This window comes from Natrix helvetica, assembly GCF_964273705.1.
Source record: "Natrix helvetica genome assembly, chromosome: 9".
In the NCBI taxonomy this organism is placed as follows: Eukaryota; Metazoa; Chordata; class Lepidosauria; order Squamata; family Natricidae; genus Natrix; species Natrix helvetica.
Genome location: NC_138560.1, coordinates 17,071,642 through 17,091,209, shown reverse-complemented (window position 1 = coordinate 17,091,209; position 19,568 = coordinate 17,071,642). Strand labels below are relative to the sequence as shown.

Sequence of the window (19,568 nt, the reverse complement as noted above, 5' to 3'; positions counted from 1 at the left end):
AATATGGCCTTCCTTTTTCAGCCTGGTTGCTTAAGGTTTATAGGGGGCGTGATTTTTATTGCACATTGACCTTGAAATATATATATATATTTGCAGACTGTTTGGGGTCCTTTTCTGAGTTAAAAGATAGGAGGAATCGGATTCTTCCTCTTTGCCAGATACTTAAAATCAAAAATGATTCTTTCCCGGCAAAATCCCCCAGAGTTTTCTTTAGCAAGATTTATTGCAGTAGGATAGCAATAGGGTTATAAGAATTCCAGCAACTGAATTGTTCTGGTGTTTTAAAACTGGGTTTTTAAAATTTGCATATACTGGTTGAGTCTTTTTGCTTTTCTAAGTGCCATCCTATGCATAAACAGGAAGGCCTTTTCATTGATAATTGGGGAACATGTTGTTCTGACCCAGGCTTCTTTAAAAAGCATGAAGTCGAGTCTTGGTCCCAGCAAAACCTCTTTTATTTACACGACTGTGAATTCCTTTCATTCATAGTCAGCAAGGCTTGGCAAACAGTCTTTCAGAGGAATGTTTATCTATACGCACCTTATCTCATTTGGAGAGCTGCCAGATAACTAGTTTCCAAAAGCAGAGCAAGACAAAACTTGACACGGAGTCTCTTATAGTCACAAACAGACCTTTCCACTCTTGAAACGACCAAATGAACAAATTGTTTCCTGCAAAAGCCCACTCCCCGTTCGCTCCTCTTCTGTTTCCTGTGGGAGGGGCCAATCACCTCCAAGGTACGGCTTTACTCCCAAGTCAACTCTGCTTTCTTAATTGTTCTTGTCTTCTGGTAGCTCTGTGCATGCGCACACTGGGAACAGGCTCCAGCTGTTCCTCTGCCCCACTTCTGTCTAACTCCCTCTCTGCCTCTGACGCAGAGCCCTCATCTGAGCTTTCCTCAGCCCCCAGGACTGGCCCATGTTCCTTCCCAACCTCCTCGCTATCCAACTCTGCTGCCATAAGTTTGGCAAGGATATGATCTACAGGTAAAAATGGGCTAATCGGAGAATTGTGGGGTCTTGTCATTTTCAATTTAAGCTCCTCCTTCTCTTTGCTGTATATGACTTAAGTTGAATTGCCAAACTTAGAGTCTTCTTTTGAAGCTTGCAATGGGATTGATATGAGTCCTCCAAACCCAGGGATTTCTGTTTGCTCTCTTCCTGCTTTATGCATGTTTTGCAAACTCTCGTTTTAATGGCATGCGTGTCTGCATAAGTGTCAGAAACAAAAACATTTCTATGTAGGCTTTTCCCTATTGTTCTTTCAAACAAATGTCCTGGCTTGCAAAATTTGGGAAACTGTGACTTGAGACATGTTTGGGCTCGTGCTTCGGTTTGAAATTGCAGCATTCAACATTTCACCACAAACGAAGTTCTCTCTTGCCCAATCCTATTCTTCTCTGCATAAATGAATTGTTCCGTGTGCATAGAGATGGAACGCTTCGTATTTTCCTTACATGAAAAGGCTCTACCTGAAATGATCCAACCTTACACAATGTCTTTTTTCTGCTTGCCCACCACATCACCAACCTTAGAGAGACAGAGGTGGCATTCAACCAGTTGTGACATGTTCTGGAGAACCGGTAGCGGAAAATTTGAGAGTGGGGAGCAAATGGGGATTTGGCAGTATGGGTGCCAAATGCCACAGTGATGGGTTGCTCCCAGTTCGGCCAAACTGGTAGTAGCAACAGGAGGAAGCTCTGCTCACCTGCTCAGATGCTTCTGCGCATGTGCAAAAGCATCACGCGTGGGAGCGCACCCGAACCAGTAGGGAAAAAGTGGCAACCCACCACTCCCCTGCCATGCCCACAAAGCCACGCCCACAGAACCGGTAGTAAAAAAAAATTGAATCCCACCACTGTTTAGAGAGGAGTGCAGCCATGGAGGTACAGCATCTAGCCAGGGTCGATGGCAGTGTTTCTCAACTTCACCAACATCAATTCCCAGAATTTCCCAGCACATGCCTGTATATTTGTTGTTATGATGTTCAAACCAGTTTTATTTGCAAAGTTGTGGCTGTTGCAGCATCCATGTGGCCACGTGTTTGTGATTTCCAACACTCCCTGCCAGCTTCCCACAAGCAAACTCAGCAGGAAGTCTGCAGGAATTCGGAAGTCACTTCCGATTGTACTGCTTTTTTGCCTGCCTGTGCTCATTTTCAAAGCAAAATGATGGCAATATCATTCAAGAAAACGTAATGTTCATTCTAGTCACATCAAACTGTACTTACCTTTCTCTCTAAGGATGACCCAACAGGTCACAAATTTCCTAGTGATCATTAAAAGTTGCTAGCCATCCCAGCTTTGAACAAGCAAATTGTCTTGTGTTGTTGTTTCTTCTTCTTCTCCTCCTCCTATTTGAGGAATAGGGAATTGTTCTGTGTTTAGGTAAGAAACAGATTATTTGGGGGTCTAGGGGCTATTCAGTGGTGCCTCCTGGCTAGAACCTGGAATCAACAGGTGTTCAAAAGTTGCAATCCTTCTGGGTTTTACGGTGAGATCCTTCCTGTTACCATCTAAGCCAGTGTTTCTCAAACTTGGCGACTTTAAGTCCTGTGGACTTCAACTCCCAGAATCCCCCAGCCAGCATAGCTGGCTGGGGAATTCTGGGAGTTGAAGTCCACAGGACTTAAAGTCGCCAAGTTTGAGAAACACTGATCTAAGCCTTCAAATTTCCTTCCAATTTGGAAAAACTTTCTCTGCCCCTTTTCTAGAGTTTGGCCCCCAACTCTCACGAATCCTGGATGCCCTTGGCTGGAGGGAAATTGGGTGGTCTTGATCCAAGAGCCCATGTCCTGAGCTGCTCCCAGTCCATCACAATATTTCTTTCTCTAGAAACTCAGCATGTCTCTCCCCACCCCCGCCTCTCTTTTTGTCTAGGTCTTGAGTCAATGAGATGCTTTCTGTAGAAAGCAACCGTATTTAGCATTATAAATAACTTAGAAATGGCCTAACTATCTGGTTTTCTATATATGCTCTCACTGTTTCCCAGGTAGCTGCTTGTAGGTAGCATGTGTTCTTGCACTGCTAAGACGCTGAGCTTGTTGATCAGAAGGTCGGCAGTTTGATGGTTCGAATCCCTAGCGCCGCATAATGGAGTGAGCTCCCGTTACTTGTCCCAGCTTCCGCCAACCTAGCAGTTCGAAAGCACGTAAAAAACGCAAGTGGAAAAATAGGAACCACCTTTGTTGGGAAGGTAACAGCATTCCGTGTGCCTTTGGCGGTTGAGTCATGCCGGCCACATGACCACGGAGACATCTTTGGATAGTGCTGTCTCTTTGGCTTTGAAACGGAGATGAGCACCGCCCCCTAGAGTTGGGAACGACTGGCACATATGTGCGAGGGGAATCTTTACCTTTACCTATGAGCTTTTACATCTCAACTCATTCTGTTCCGTGTGGAATTTGAACTGGACCAGTTAGACTTCCCTGTTGAATGTGAGTCATCTGCCATAAAAGTCAGGGAGGAGGGAGAGGAGGATGTGTGGTGTAGAGGTCTACAGGAAGTGTTAGACTGCCTCCGGAGAAACCCAAATTTGAATTCTCTCCACCCACTTAGCCATTGAAAACTCCCATGGGGACTTTGTGGCCCATTTTATGACCGTTCTTGCCCCAGTTGTTAAGTGAAACATTGCAGTTGATAAGTAAGTAACATAGTTCTTAAGGGAATCCACCTTCTCCATTGACCTTCCTTGTCCAAAGGTCGCAAAAGGTGATCACATGAACTGGGGACAGTAACAGTTATAAGTGTGAACCAGGAAATCTGACGATTCTAGCCGACATAAATCGCGCATCACAGCCAATAGTCGGAAATACTGGTTCGCCTGAACTGGTAGCATTTTTTTACTACCAGTTCAGGCAAACCAGTAGCTTTTTCTACTACCAGTTCAGCCAACCTGTAGCATTTTTTAATACAGGTTCGGGCGAACCGGTACCATTTTTGTACTACCAGTTCGGGTGAACCGGTAGCATTTTTTACTACTGGTTCAGGCGAACCAGTAGCATTCTTTTACTACCAGTTCGGGCAAACCGGTGGCATTTTTTTTACTACCAGTTTGGGCAAACCGGTAGCATTTTTTACTACCAATTTGGGTGAACCAGTAGCATTTTTTTACTACCAGTTCGGGCGAACCGGTAGCATTTTTTACTACCAGTTTGGTCAAACTGGTAGCATTTTTACTACCGGTTCAGGCGAACCAGTAGCATTTTTTACTACCAGTTCGGGCAAACCAGTAGCATTTTCTACTACCAGGTCAGCCAACCTGTAGCATTTTTTAATACCGGTTCAGGTGAACCGGTACCATTTTTTTACCAGTTCGGGAGAACTGGTAGCACTTTTACTACCAATTCAGGCGAACCGGTAGCATTTTTAAGTACCAGTTCGGGCCAACCGGTAGCATTCTTTTGCTACCAGTTCGGGCGAATGGTTAGCATTTTTTTTACTACCAGTTTGGGCAAACTAGTAGCATTTTTTACTACCAGTTCAGGTGAACTGGCAGCATTTTTTACTACCAGTTCGGGCGAACCGGTAGCATTTTTACTACCAGTTTGGTCAAACCGGTAGCATTTTTACTACCGGTTCAGGCGAACCGGTAGCACTTCACCCCTGGTCGTAAGTATGAAAAACGGTCAGAACTCACTTTTTTCAATGCTGCTGTAACTTTGAATGGTCACTAAGTGAACTGTGGTGAGGCCTTCCTGTTTGTGTTTTGGTAACACTCTTCCTGGCTTTGCAAAGTCCGCAGAGAAGCAGAATCCTGTGGAAAGCAAGGATCGAGTCAGCACCGACCCTGAGAAGCGGTTTTCTCTGCTCTCTTTAGATTGGCCGACCCAGCAGCCAGCACATTGAATGAAAGCTCTTTTGTTTGCCCACCCTCCCCAATCGAAAATAAAGGTGCAAGATTGAAAAGCAGGTGTGCCCAGCCCTAGAGAGAAAAAGAAAGAGCTTTTATATTCAGGGTGAGGAAGAACCGAGTGCAGCTGGTGGGTGGTACGGCTCTCTCTGAAAACAGGGATTGGACTTCTTCCTGTTCTCCCTGTAATTGTCAGGCCTGCAGCCATCTCTTCTTTTGGATCTTCGGCCTGCCACACTTTCTATTATTCCACTATGCATTTTCTGTTGTGGGAAAATGGAAGAGGGGGAGATTGTACGGAGTTAGATGTTATGTAGCCACAACAACATTCTTTCTCGAAAGCCAAGGTCATCCTTTGTCTTTGCACCTCTGCACCTGACCGGAACTGGATGGGTGGAACTGTCACCATGGCAGTGGAAGATTGGACCATGTGATGGACTTGTGGTTGTGGGGGTAAAATCTTGAACTTTCAACTGGGTGGAGAAAACCGGGAAGCTTTCAGATTCGGGTTTTCCCAGATGTGCCAACACGGCTGTCTTAATACATTGGAACTTTGAGGAATCCTTTGCCTCAGACTCTGATTTAATTTTGGATGCAATTTGGAACCCTGACAGTAACATTAATTGGGCTGCAGGAACATAGTTGGAAAACTGCTACTCCGAAACAGGATTGTTCCAGGGTACAGATGGTCCTTGACTTACAATCATATTTGGGATCAGAATGTCCACTGTTAAGCAGAGAGGTTATTAAGTGAGTCACGCCTGATTTTATAACCTTTTTTTTTTTGCAATAGTGGTTCAGCCAATTACTGCAGTCATTAAGTGAATCATGTAGTCATTAAATGAATCCAGCTTCCCCCACTGATTTTTGCTTGTCCAAAGGTGGCTGGGAAGGTTGCAAATGGCTAATCACGTGACTCCTGCAACTGTCATAAATACATGCTGGTTACCAAGTGTCTGCATTTTGATCATGTGACTATGGGGAATGCTGTGACCGCTGTAAGTGCGAGGACCAGCCGTAAGTGCCTGCATTTTGATCATGTGACTATGGGCAATGCTGTAAACCACTGTAAGTGTGAGGACCAGCCGTAAGCCACTTTTTTCCAATGCTGTTGTAACTTCAAACGGTTGTTAAACAAATAGTTGTATGTCAAGGATTACCTGTGAATGATCTCCATCGCTTTCAAAATCTTGAAAGCCACGGCGACAGGTTCAGATATGGTTAGAAAAAATGGTTGGACAGAGATTAGAATCTAAACCAGAATTATTTTTATTAGAAATTATAACAGGTCATAGTAAAGGGTCAACATATTTAATATTACATATTATAACGACAGCGAGAATAGTATACATCCAACAATGGAAATGTGAAACTATACCTTCAGAAAGAGGGATAATAAAGAAAATATTGATTTGTGCTGAAATGGATAGATTGACGTTAGAATTAAAGAATAAAGGAGAGACAGAATATCATGATATATGGAATAGATTTTACTAGTGGTTGGAACTAAGAGGTGGAAGTTGGAACAGGAAATAAGCAGGATTTGTAGACCCGAAATGTGATGTAATATGTGTAAATATAAATGAGTATAATGGGCAGAATAATTGTATATAATTAGTAAGGTATAATGAGTATATATTATATTTGTGCTAAGTTTTAATGTGTATGGTGGAGATAATGCCTGAATGGTCGCACGGTGTCCAATGTTTTAATATGAAATGAATTTTTTTTTTAAATCTCAAAAGCCACGTATTGATGCTTTTTGCATGTCATCCTGAATGACCAACCAGCTAATCTCATTTGTGTGTAATGTGTTATGCAAAGCTTGTCTAGTTTAGGGGTCCGTCATATGCCTAGAGAAAAAGAAAGAAGTTGAGTAGCTCTAATCCACAAGCCATATTGGGTGAGTGGCCACAATTTGTAAACTTTTAAAATATTGGATTAGAGTAGACCAGGGGTGTCCAAACTTGAGAACTTTAAGACTTGTGGACTTCAACTCCCAGAATTCCCCAGCCAGCCGTGCTGGCTGGGGAATTCTGGGAGTTGAAGTCCACAAGTCTTAAAGTTCTCAAGTTTGGACACCCCTGGAGTAGACTATACAGGTAGTCCTCGGTTTATTAACACAATTGAGCCCAACATTTCTGTTGTTAAGCGAGACATTTGTTAAGTGAATTTTGCCCCGTTTGCTAGACAAGGAATAAAGAATGGAAGCTGATCAAGGAGAGATTCAACCTGGAAGTAAGGATAAATTTTCTAACAGTGAGAACAATCAACCAATGGAACAGAAGTTGCCTTCAGAAGTGGTGGGAGCTTCGTCACTGGAGTCTTTCAAGAAGAGAATGGACTGCCATCGGTCAGAAATGGTGTAGGATCTCCTGCTTGGGTGGGGGGTTGGACTAGATGACCTACAAGGTCCCTTCCAACTCTGTTAATCTGTAAATCTGTAAATATTTGTTGCAATTCGAAGGGCAGAATACGGAGGAGAGGGTTTTTGGGACCACCGGTGAGAAATTAATAGCTAGCAGAATCTCTCCCTGCTGAAAGGAACAGCCAGAGGCAAACGCCTTCTAAAAATGCAAATGTCTTCGAACTTGTGTGTCGCTTGGCCCTTAACCCCTGCTTTAAGACAATATTGACTCAGCTTTGCTGCCCCCCCCCTCCCGAAAGAGGGACAACCCACCCACCCCACTCCATTTTGACCGTTCATAGCCTCATGAAACAGCAGTGAGACGTTCCATGGAGGCCTTTAGGGGGCATGGATATGATGCCTAGGATGGTGAAAGGATCCTGCATTAGAAATTGATAGCCAGCTGAGAGACAGAGAGGGAGGGAGGAAGGGGCTGGTTGAGCTGCAAAGGAGAACTTTGGAACAAGATTCTTTCCAAAAAAAAAAAAAAAGAGGAGAAGTTGGAGAAAGAGGATCCCTGACCACACTAGATGATTGGGTTACAAAAGTAGGTCAGCGTTGGGTCCACAAAGGCACCATTCACTTGGAGGAGAATGACGGCCGTTATAGGTTCAGATCCAGAGTTATTTTCATGTTTGCTGCTGCCCGTTTTGGCTGGAAACTCTGAGACCGCAGTACACAGTGCAAACAACTTTGCAATTCAAAGCATTGAAAGCTTGGGGCAAAACTCTCAAGAGACACCAGTGGGGCAAGGGGCAGTGGTGGTGGTGGTGGTGGTGGGGAGGCATGTTGACAGCAATGAGCTCAAGTTCCCTGTTAGTTTTTACTTGCGCTACTGAAATTTCATTTAGCAAAGTTGCATTATGGAGCAGAGTTATAAGTTTCCGTATTACATGCGTAGTAGGTGCTGGGCTCCATTCACCAGCCTTTTACAGCCAGCGGTGATTTTTCTAACCATTTCTTCAGCTATGGGAAGAACCAGATGACCGCTGTTTTTATTTTCAAGTTTTAAACAAGACCTCTCCTGTCTATTCAAGGTAGGAAATGTGAAAACATTTGCTAATTGGCATGAATTTCCTGCAATTACAACACAGAAGCTGGAAATAGACAATAAAGCTGTTTTTAGATAACTAACACGTTTGAAAAAGCACTTGCTGTTTATTATCTATATATCATGAACACTTATCCCATTTTTGTCCCTGGTAAATGTTGGCAAAGGGTTTTGTATGGATAGAACCGTGATTGGGACCTACGCATGACTAGTCTTTCTTTTTATTTCTTTTTTCTTTTTCCTAATTATCGTATTTTTCAGAGTATAAGACGCACTCTTTTCCCTCAAAAAAAAAAAGCTAGAAAACTGGGTGCATCTTATACTCCGAAAAAAACAGTACCTGCATAGGGATTATTCTTTATACTATTTATGTTGTTTGTATTTTTTGCCATGTATTGCACCAGTGAGGCTAAAACCAATTTTGCTGTATACATCATGTACAATGACTATAAAGGCTATACTATACTGCTACTACTGTGTTTCCCTGAAAATAAGACAGGGTCTTATTTCCTTTTGACCCCCCGAAATAAGCACTTGGCCAGCCAGGGATGGGATTTGGAGGTTCTCCGAACCAGCCATAACGTTAGCTACGGGTTCTCCCATAGCAGCCCACCCCTGATTCTAATGTTGTGTTGTTTTTGCGCCTAGTTGGAATCAAGATGACTACAGCTGCCCCAACGTCTGAATATTCCCTGCCTTGGAAGAATGTGACCACAAAGTCTCGAGAGCAAATCCTTTATCAGAGTAAGAAAGGGCAAAGGTGGCATTGGGAGATTTTATGGGCTTTTCACCACTAAGGTGTGAATGGCCAAAAAGAAACATCTTCAGGCTCTGAATGACACAGCTCTGGATTTGCTCTGACAAGGTCCCAGTTGCTGCAGAGGTGACGGGATCTGAACAGCTGGATTAGGAATTCTTTCAACTGGAAACTGAATTGGAAATATGTATGTGGGATCCTTGGGGTCCTCTGAGCTTGGTTGTTTTCTTGCAGATGTTTCATTACCCAACTAAGTAACATCATCAGTGCTAGAAAGGAGTCGGGTTTGCTCTCTGTTTATATACAGGTGGCTCGCCTTGTCAGTGTTGAGGGGAGTATTGGTGGAAGTTATTTTTAATCCTAAAGGAGTTAAAGCAGGGGTGGGATTCAGCCGGTTTGGATTGGTTTGGGTGAAGTGGATGCTAATTTTACATCTAGTTCACTGAACCAGTAGTTACAAGAACTAGCCGGCCCCAAGGAGTCTCCACGCAGCCTGTTTTGGATGGCAAGTAAGTGCAGGGCCCGCATGAAGGCTCCAGGGTGGGGGGAGCAAAAAGTGGGCCTCCTGGAAGTTCCAGAAGTCAGGAAATGGCCCAGTTTCTGGCCCCTGGTGGGCCTCGCTGTGATGCAGGAGGCTGAGTAGGCGACGCCCACCCAGCAACCGGGCAATGATCTGGTTGCTAAAATTTTTGAATCCCACCCCTGAGTTAAAAGTTTCATTTCAGTAAAGTATATCCATAAGTTTTAGTTTATGCTGTCTGATGGCGGTGTATAAAAATGGAATTAAGAGATACAGTGAGGAATAAAATTTAACCCTTTTTGTTTGCTTTCATTTTATGATACGTTTTTTTAAATCCATAACAAAACCCTCAAAGTACAGTTATCATAATACACAATATCTGAATTGTCATCAGACCAGGCATTAAGAAAACAAAATCAGATATGTCCGAACTGATAAGTTACTGATTTATCAGGAAAAAGACACTTGGGTGTAGCGATTAAGGCTACAAACCTGGAGACCGAGAGTTCTAGTCTAGTCTTAGGCACAAAGCCAGCTAGGTGACCTTGAGCCAATGCCTCACTCTCGGCCCTAAGAAGGAAGCAATGGCAAATCACTTCCAAAATATTGCCAAATATTTGCAGGAGCCAGTTTGGCAGTTGACATGAATTGACATTGACTCAAAGGCACAAATAAATAAAATTATAAAAAGTTATAAAAGAAGGTATTCCATGGGTGACACAAGGATATTCCCACCTGACCCTTCTCCCCCCAAAAAACTTTAAGGCCATCACTGCCTTAATTGCACTAATCAAATGAATGGCCATAAACTGAGGAAGACTTGGCTCTTAATTAAACCTATAATAAATAATACTAATGCTTCTAAGAAAACAGCTAAGAATAAGATAAAATTTGGGGATATTTTTGTACGCATCCTAGAACATGGGAGTTATATTTTATTCTAAGTTGGCAATTGAAGTGTATTTAAAAGCCTGCACATACAGGTTGCTGTTTTTCTTTCTTTCTTTCTCCTCATTAGGCTCTGGAGCAATAGTAGCAGCTATTGTCGTGGGCGTCATAGTAATATTTACAACAGTTCTGCTCATCCTTAAAACATATAACAGGTTAGTCATTTGATTTTTCTTTTCTTTCCAGTTCCTTTCATTCTTCAGGAGAACAAGCTACTGACTGGAGGCAATCCAGTGGTGGGATTCAAAAATTTTACTACCGGTTCTGTGGGTGTGTCTTGGTGGGCATGGCAGGTGAAGGATACTGTAAAATCTCCATTCCCTCCCTACTCCAGGGGAAGGACACTGCAAAATCTCCATTCCCTCCCAACTCCAGGAGAAGGATACTGCAAAACCCCCATAGTCCAACCACTCCAGGGGAACGATACTGTAAAATCTCCATTCCCTCCCCACTGCAGGGAAAGGATACTGCAAAATCCTCATTCCCATCCCATTCCAGGGGAACGATACTGTAAAATCTCCATTCCCTCCCCACTCCAGGGGAAGGATACTGCAAAATCCCCATTCCCATCCCATTCCAGGGGAAGGATACTGCAAAATCTCCATTCCCTCCCCACTCCAGGGGAAGGATACTGTAAAATCTCCATTCCCTCCACACTCCAGGGGAAGGATACTGCAAAATCCCCATTCCCTCCCCACTCCAGGGGAAGGATACTGTAAAATCCCCATTCCCTCCCCATTCTAGGGGAAGGATACTGCAAAATACCCATTCCCTCCCCACTCCAGGGGAAGGATACTGTAAAATCTCCATTCCCTCCCCACTCCAGGGGAAGGATACTACAAAATCCCCATTCCCTCCTGATCAGCTGGGACTCGGGAGGCAGAGAATAGATGGGGGCGGGGCCAGTCAGAGGTGATATTTACCGGTTCCCCGAACTACTCAAAATTTCCATTATCTGTTCTCCAGAACTGGTCCGAACCAGCTGAATACCTCCTCAGAGCAGTGACATCACATATGTAATAACATCATTACACAAATGACATCATGAGGTGAATGTACTCATTTTGAGGCCATTGTGTCTGAGGAAAGCTGCTACTCTGGTTATGTGTTCCGTGGACGGGTTTTTTTACCTCATAAATTCTGCCGTCGTCACATTTTTACATTCAGGGTCTCTCTGCCGTTTTCGTTTTGTGAGAGGTTGCAAGCTCAGGTGCCATTTTTGTTTATCAAAAACACAAATGGAGGTCATCCTCAACTGACAACCACAATTGAGCCCAAAATTTCTATTCTTCAGTGAGACACTTATTAAGTGAAATTTTACCTCATTGTATGACTTTTCTTGCCTCAGTAGTTAACTGAATCACTACAATGGTTAAGTTAGTAGCACAGCTGTTAAGGGAATAATTTAATTCGTTAAGCTTCACCATTGACTTTGCTTGTTAGAAGATTGCAAAAGGTGATCACATGACCCTTGAACATTGCAACCATCATAAATACATGCCGGGTTGCCAAGCATCCAAATTTTGATCATATAACTATGGGGATGCTGCAATGGTCCCAAGTGTAAAAAACGGTCATAACTTCAAATGGTCCAGTCATGAAATCAACTGTTGTAAGTCGAGGACTACCTGCAAAGAGAGAAGCCAGCCAAGAGTTGCTTCTGACTAAAGCAGCCTAAAAGCCCTGTACATAAATCCAATTGATTGATTAAATAAACCATGAGCACTTCTAGCAACAATTAATCTCTGACATGTTGTTAATTGCTGTATATAGTCTGTTTCTAATATAGTACTCCATTCCAAATTCTTTTTTATAATCTGTTTTTTAATATTGTAAGGTAAGGTAAAGGTAAAGGTTCCCCTTGCACATATGTGCTAGTTGTTCGTGACTAGGGGATAGTGCTCTGAAGCACCGTCCCCTCGCTCCAAAGACGCCTCCGTAATCATGTGACCAGCATGACTAAATGCCAAAGTCCCATGGAACGCCCTTACCTTCCCACCAAAGGTGGTTCCTATTTTTCTACTTGCATTTTTTACATGCTTTCGAACTGCTAGGTTGGCAGAAGCTGGGACAAGTAACGGGAGCTCACTCCAGTACACGGCACTAGGGATTCGAATCACCGAACTGCCGACCTTTCTGATCGACAAGCTCAGCGTCTTAGCCACTGAGCCACCATCCCAAATTTAAAAGAAACTAATAAAATTAAAGTAGCCACGTCAGGACTTCCTGCGCATTCTTACTGTACAGGTAGTCCTCAATTTGCAATCGCTCATTTAATGACCATTTGAAGTTACAATAGCACTATAAAAAGTGACTTATGTCTGGTCCACGCAGCATCTCCACAGTCACACGATCAAAATTCAGGCGCTTGGCAACTGTCCTGTATTTGCAATGGTTGCAGCATCCTCAGGGGGTGTGTGGGGTGTGTGTCACGTGATCACATCTGCAATCTTCCCAGCTGGCTTCCAACAAGCAAAGTCAATGGAAGAAACCAAATGTCTTTTAACAACCATATGATTCACTTAAGTACAGTGGTTTGATTAATCACCGTGGCACCAAAAAAAAAAAAAAAAGGTTGTAAAATCCAGGGTGACGTATTTAACAACCATTTTGCTTAGCAACAGAAAATTTTGATCCCAATTATGGATGTAAATTGAGAGAAGTACCTGTATATTTTTAGACCTGGGGAGAATTTGGGGAGGGGTGCGTGTAAGAGACAGAAAATGTCCTACAATCCCCCTTCCCCTACCTTGTCTCGTTTAATTTGATTTTGAACATTGTAAAGTGTATTCTAAAAAGAAAATAATCTCAGGAATATTCTCCTGAAAGGAGGCTTTCTCAGAAGAATGGCTTGTGCATCAGGACTGCGATTTGCAAAAGCTTCTCTACAACAGGGGGAGGGGGGGTAGCTTTCAGGGGCCACAGCCTTTTGTCTTTTCTACCACAAGCACACTAACACTAAAGTCCGCTTGGCTTTTTTTGTAGGCACATGAGGATCAAACGAGAGCTGGAGCCCAAGAATGCAAAAACCAACATCCCCTCCGTTTTTGGACAGGACAGTAGCACCTCCGCCAGGAACAGTGCAGTGACTTTTGTCCCTGTAGACATTCACGTCCCCAAAAGAAGACTCTGAAGAGGCAGCCAGGGGAGGAATAATCAGCCAGAAGTGAGCTCTGCAGATTCGTGAGGAATGGAGTGGCTCCCCGTGGTCCACGTTTCAGTGGTCTGGTGGTCACCTATTTTTCTTCTTCATAGAAGGCAAAAGATGATCTCTAGGGGCAACCAGGTTGTGGAAATAATACGTAGAGAAACTTTCCAACTGCTTATCAGAAGAGATGGTGAGAAGCACAGCTACCATCATTCTTGGAATCCATCGTGTCCTTCATATTTTCTTGCTCTTTAATTTAGGCCCCGTTCCTATTGTCCTGTAAGTGAAAATGAACCTTCTGCTGGGTGGAGGTGCTGAAGACGTCAGAGGGCTCAGTCCTCCTCTTGGTTGGTAGCAGATAATATAGGATCAATATTCTTTCATTTTTGGGTTCTGAAAAAGCAGAAGCAACCATTATCACCAGTTGCAACCTTCTTCCACCAACGTTCAATTTTCAAAGTTAGGAGTTCCTTTTTTTTGTTGGCAGAGTCGCTGTCTTTCCGTAGTTTAGGGCAGTATTCCTCAACCTCGGCTTCTTTAAGATGTGCTGGCTGGGTATTTCTGGAAGCTGAAGTCTTAAACATCTTAAATTTGCTCAAATTGAGAAACACGGTTTACCCAGGCAAGCAAAGAATTGGATTTCGACAATCATGTTTTGCTAAGGTTGATCTTAGCCAACCTCATTTTTTTTGAGAATCTGTGTGTATTCTCCAAGTTCAATTTTCACCTAAGTGACAAATGTGTTGATAACATTAAGTGGATCAAAGCTAGAATTTTAGGCTGCCTTGTCAGGACAGAAGATAGATGGAGACCTCTAGGACAGTGATGGCTAACCTTTTCCAGACCGAGTGCCCAAAGTGCAAGTGCGTGCCTGAATCCCCAAATTGCAATGTATGCGGTCCTGCACATGTGCTCCATCTCCCATGTGTGCACGCCCCCCACATCCTACGTGCATGTCCATGTGCAACCCTGCATGTGCCCTGCCCCTGCGCAGCAGAGACCCAAAGATCAGCTGGCCACCGGGAGGCATGAGCGCATGCATGGCAGAGCTGAGCTGGGACGACAGCCCGTGTACCCACAGAGAGGGCACTATGTGCCACCTCTGGCACGTGTGCCATAGGTTCGCCATCACGGCTCTATTCCAAAGACAATTTTTAGAAATTCAGTAAAACTTGCAAAAACAACAAGAACACCATTGATAAAAATTCAAGTGAAGTATCCAGCTTTTGATTATAGTACAGTTTCTAACCCGACCGGAATATTAGTAGCTTTCTATGAGAAAATGTTAATTTTTTTCAAAATACAGTAATAAAATATCAAGATTTTATTATATCAATGTAATATGATAGTAGTATTTCATATAAGCTATCCTAGACTTATGACCATAAGGGAGCCTGCCCATTAAGGTTTTAAGTCATGAAAGTTGAAAAGAGAATTGTCACCTGACTGATCTGATTTTATGACCTTTTTTACAGTGTTCATTAAGTGAACAAATTGTTCCTTAAAGGCCACTTTTCCAGAAAACCCGGAAGCAAATTTATTTAATTATTTGCTAAATTTATTTGCTGCCCATCTTGTCCTAGGGTTACTCTGGATGGCTCCCAAGAGTAAAACAGAAGAAAAAAAAAGATTAAATGCAAACATAACAAGAACAAAGCAATGAAGCAGTGGGAATAATCAATAAATTTGCAATACTATAATATGAATTAAAAGATAGGCGGAGCGGGAACAGGGAACACAGCAGGAAGGTGGTCAGTCCAGTAACCACTTCCATGCTGGGTTTGGGGCGAAAGTGTGAAGCACAGTCACTGTTTATATGGTTGTGTAAATGTGAGCCAGTTGCTGAATGCCCAAAATGCAGTTACACAGTGGCAAAAGATGGGATGATCATCAAATTTTCAGAACTGAAATACCAGATGACTCAAGAAAGCCACGTGTTTCTCAAGCAGCACAAAATTTTTGTACCTAAAAAAAGCCACACAAATGCACAGGAAAGCATTGCCCCCACCTTATAGCTCAATCATAGCCCAATTTATGCAGGTATCACATCCCTATTCAAATTCAATGGAATTCACTACCTGATAAGCAGGTTTAGGGTGACATCTGAATTGAAGGAGATGATTTAATTACCAGCTTAATTCCCCCTCAGGAATCTCTCCACCCCGGGCGGTTTTAACTGCTCTGATGAAGTTGCCTGATTCTTCAGACACCTTCAATTGATATCTAATTTTTTTTAATTTTATACGCTCTGTTCTTCTCACTCTTTTGAAGCAGCTTTTGATGGGGAAAAAAACTATGATGAAGAAGAAATGGGTAGGATTGGTGGGGAGAACATGGTAGCAGTATTTAAGTATTGAGCGGCTGCCACAAAGAAGAGGGGAGTCAATATATATTCCAAAGCATCAGAGGGTAGGACAAGAAACAATGGATGGAAACTAGTCAAGGAAAGAAGCAACTTGGAATTAAAGAGAAACTTCCTAACAGGACAATTAACCTGTGGAACAGCTTGCCTTCAGAAGTTGTAGGTGCTTCATCACTGGAGGTTTTTAAGAAGAGACTGGACAGTCACTTGTCTGAAATGATATATGATCTCCTGCTAGGGCTGGACTAGAAGACCTCCAAGGTCCCTTCCAGCTCAATTCTAATTCTGATTGCAGCACAAAATTGTATCTCCCGGGCAGGCAAAGAGGTATGGCATAAAGTAATTTGTAAGATTCAATACAATAATACAATACAATAGTAGAGTTGGAAGGGACCTTGGAGGTCTTCTAGTCCAACCCCTTGCCTAGGCAGGAAACCCTATACCATTTCAGACAAATAGCTATCCAACATCTTCTTAAAGACTTCCAGTGTTGGGGCATTCACAACTTCTGGAGGCAAGCTGTTCCACTGATTAATTGTTCTCACTGTCAGGAAATTTCTCCTCAGTTCTAAGTTGCTTCTCTCCTTGATTAGTTTCCACCCATTGCTTCTTGTTCTACCCTCGGGTGCTTTGGAGAATAGTTTGACTCCCTCTTCTTTGTGGCAACCCGTGAGATATTGGAACAATGCTATCATGTCTCCCCTAGTCCTTCTTTCTCTTAAGCTAAACATACCCAGTTCCTGCAACCGTTCTTCATATGTTTTAGTCTCCAGTCCCCTAATCATCTTTGTTGCACTCTTCTCTGCATCTTCTCTGCACTCTTTCTAGAGTTTCCACATCTTTTTTACATTGTGGCGACCAGAACTGAATGCAGTATTCCAAGTGTGGCCTTACCAAGGCATTATAAAGTGGTATTAACACTTCACGTGATCTTGATTCTCTCCCTCTGTTGATGCAGCCTAGAACTGTGTTGGCTTTTTTGGCAGCTGCTGCACAATGCTGGCTCATATTTAAATGGTTGTCCACTAGGACTTCAAGATCCCTTTCACAGTTACTACTACTGAGCAAGGTATCACCTATATTGTAACTGTGCATTCCATAGGTGACACCTTGCTTCAGTAGTTCAAGGCAACATCCACTTCCGTTTCAGGTTCACTCACCGTATTGCAGATGGTGTAATGTGTCCAAACCAGCTGGTAAAAAGCTGAAAAGTGATTTTCATGACTACTCTCAACTACAGTTATTGCTCTGAGGAAAAGAAAAAAAAGCTCATTAAAAAGGCTCTTCTTTGCACAACAAAACTCAGAAAATAGGAACTATGTTGGCAGACTACACATGTTTGGTATTACAGGAGTGGGTGTGCAATAATCCAACTCAATTCTTTTCACAAAGTGCACAGTGATGGCATTGTCCCTTACGTTGTGTCATTAATTGTTCTTCTCTAGGCTGAGGGGCTCACACAGAGGGAGTTGTGGGACCCAAACAAATCTGAAGAAGTGGTAAAAGGTTTTGACCATAGTTCCCAGAATCCAACCCGGTCCTTCAACCAAATGTCCAAAGCAGTTTGCAAAGGCATTCAAGTGCAATAAAAACAATTATAAATATACTTTGGATCAGTGGTGAAATTCATTTTTTTTTACTACTGGTTCTGTGGACATGGCTTGGTGGGCGTGGTGTGGCTTGATGGGTGTGGCTTGATGGCATGGCAGGGGAAGGATTCTGCAAAATATTTGTTGGATAGATATTCCCTAGATTTTTCCACTGGGATACGCTGTGGAAATAGGAAGACTTTTGATTTTTTGGGATCCAATTCTTCCTTTAATATATAAGGTGTTTGGTTTCCTTTCCTTCTTTTTAAGAACCTGCCAGGAGAATAACTCAAAAGAAACTGGTTATTCCCTTAGTTTAAAAATATCTCCAAAGTTGCATTGTCAAAACAGAAATTGGGAGAACTACTCCAGACTTTCTCTGTTTTGTTTTCCATAATAGAATCTGAAAAATCATTCTGCCAAACCAACCTAACCCTCTTGTTGAGGGTCTTTTGTAGAGAATCTTGGTTTCCAAAATGAATTAAACTAGCAAAAAAATGTTTTGCAGTTTTGCCATGGTTGTGTTGGGGCGTAATGAGGGCTTTGCATGTCTTCTGCACAGATCTTTGTCGGGTTCAATCACCATTTCAGCTGGGAAGCTGTAGAGATTTTAATCCAAGAATGCAAGGGAATTTCTAGAAGCTTGTTACGTTGCCAAATTTTAGCCATCAGTAACATATAGAAATTAACTCTATTTATGAAGTATCCAGAAGCAGCAACCAAAGGTCCCACATCTTTTAACCAACACCCAGATGAGCAAAAACCACCACTGATCACCAGCACAAGTTCCAGACAGTAGCCTCATTCCACATATTCTGTCCAAAACCTACACAAGTCTAGTAGAACAAGCTCCATTCACCCACCCACACACCCATCCATCCCAATGTAGCCAGCAAAACAAACCATGTAAGAGTACTGAGATTTTATCTAGTTTGGGAATGAATTGTTTACAAGAAATGTTTGCAAGGAACACCATGAATTCCATAATTCAACTCTGGGCTGCCCATGTAGTCCACTGTTGTAACTCTATTTGTGTTTTTATGTGCAAGTCTGTGCACAGGGCTGTACGAATTCAAAGCACTAAGCACAGGTTTTTCAGCTGAACACCTAAGTATTTTGCTCCCTCTAGTGTTAAGTTGTAAATTCTGCACAGCTAATATTTTATTGTAGCTTCATTCCCACATCCTGCTGGCTACTGCACAAAGGCCCTTCATCATTTATTTATTTTTTGATGGATGTGTCCTCAGGGTGTTTCTCTACCTTGCCTTCAATGTACAGGACAAGAAGCAGTGGATGGAAACTAATCAAGAACAGAACCAATCTAGAACTAAGGAGAAATTTCCTGAAACTTTTAACAATGAATCAGTGGAATGACTTGCCTCTAGAAGTTGTGGGTGCTCCAACACCGGAGATTTTTAAGAGATTGGACAACCAATTTATCTGGAATGATATAGGGTTTCATGCTTGAGCAGGAGGTTGGACTCGAAGACCTCCAACATGCTTCCCTTTTTTGAGTGTGGTTTTTGATCTCTACCACATCCACCCATTAAGAGCCTTCTTGCTTTCACTGTGTGGTATGCCAGATCTTTGGCTGTTTTGTTTTTAATCTACCTGAGCCATAAGTTCCACCTCCATTTTATTGAAAAGGTCTCTAATGATGCAAGAGATTTTAAGCACCCAGGAAAAGGACACTGACGCTTAATTATCTTGTAGGTTAGTAAATTTTATTATTTATTTATCATGAAATTTATTTGCCGCCCATCTCTTGTCCAATGGTGGCTTACAACATAAAAACATATCGTCGTCATCATCATCAGCCATTCAGTTGTGTCCGACCCTTGGCCACTCATGCACTCTCGATGTCCTCCTGCCTCACATTGCCTCCTTCAGATCTGCCATGGTCATCTCAGTGTCATCTTTTATAGTGTCCAGCTAG

The 19,568-nt window shown here is 42.7% G+C and overlaps 1 protein-coding gene across 1 annotated transcript in view; it reads left to right on the top strand.

The window, feature by feature from the left end:
* NCMAP (non-compact myelin associated protein) overlaps positions 1 to 14,367 on the top strand; it is a 60,222-nt gene extending 45,855 nt beyond the window's left edge. Inside the window, exons 2-4 of the mRNA XM_081962015.1 lie at positions 8,968 to 9,052; positions 10,604 to 10,688; positions 13,519 to 14,367. Of these exons, the coding sequence (XP_081818141.1) occupies positions 8,968 to 9,052; positions 10,604 to 10,688; positions 13,519 to 13,666 (318 nt within the window). The 3' untranslated portion in view covers positions 13,667 to 14,367. The remainder of the gene's footprint in view (positions 1 to 8,967; positions 9,053 to 10,603; positions 10,689 to 13,518) is intronic.
* Positions 14,368 to 19,568: the final 5,201 nt, after the last annotated feature.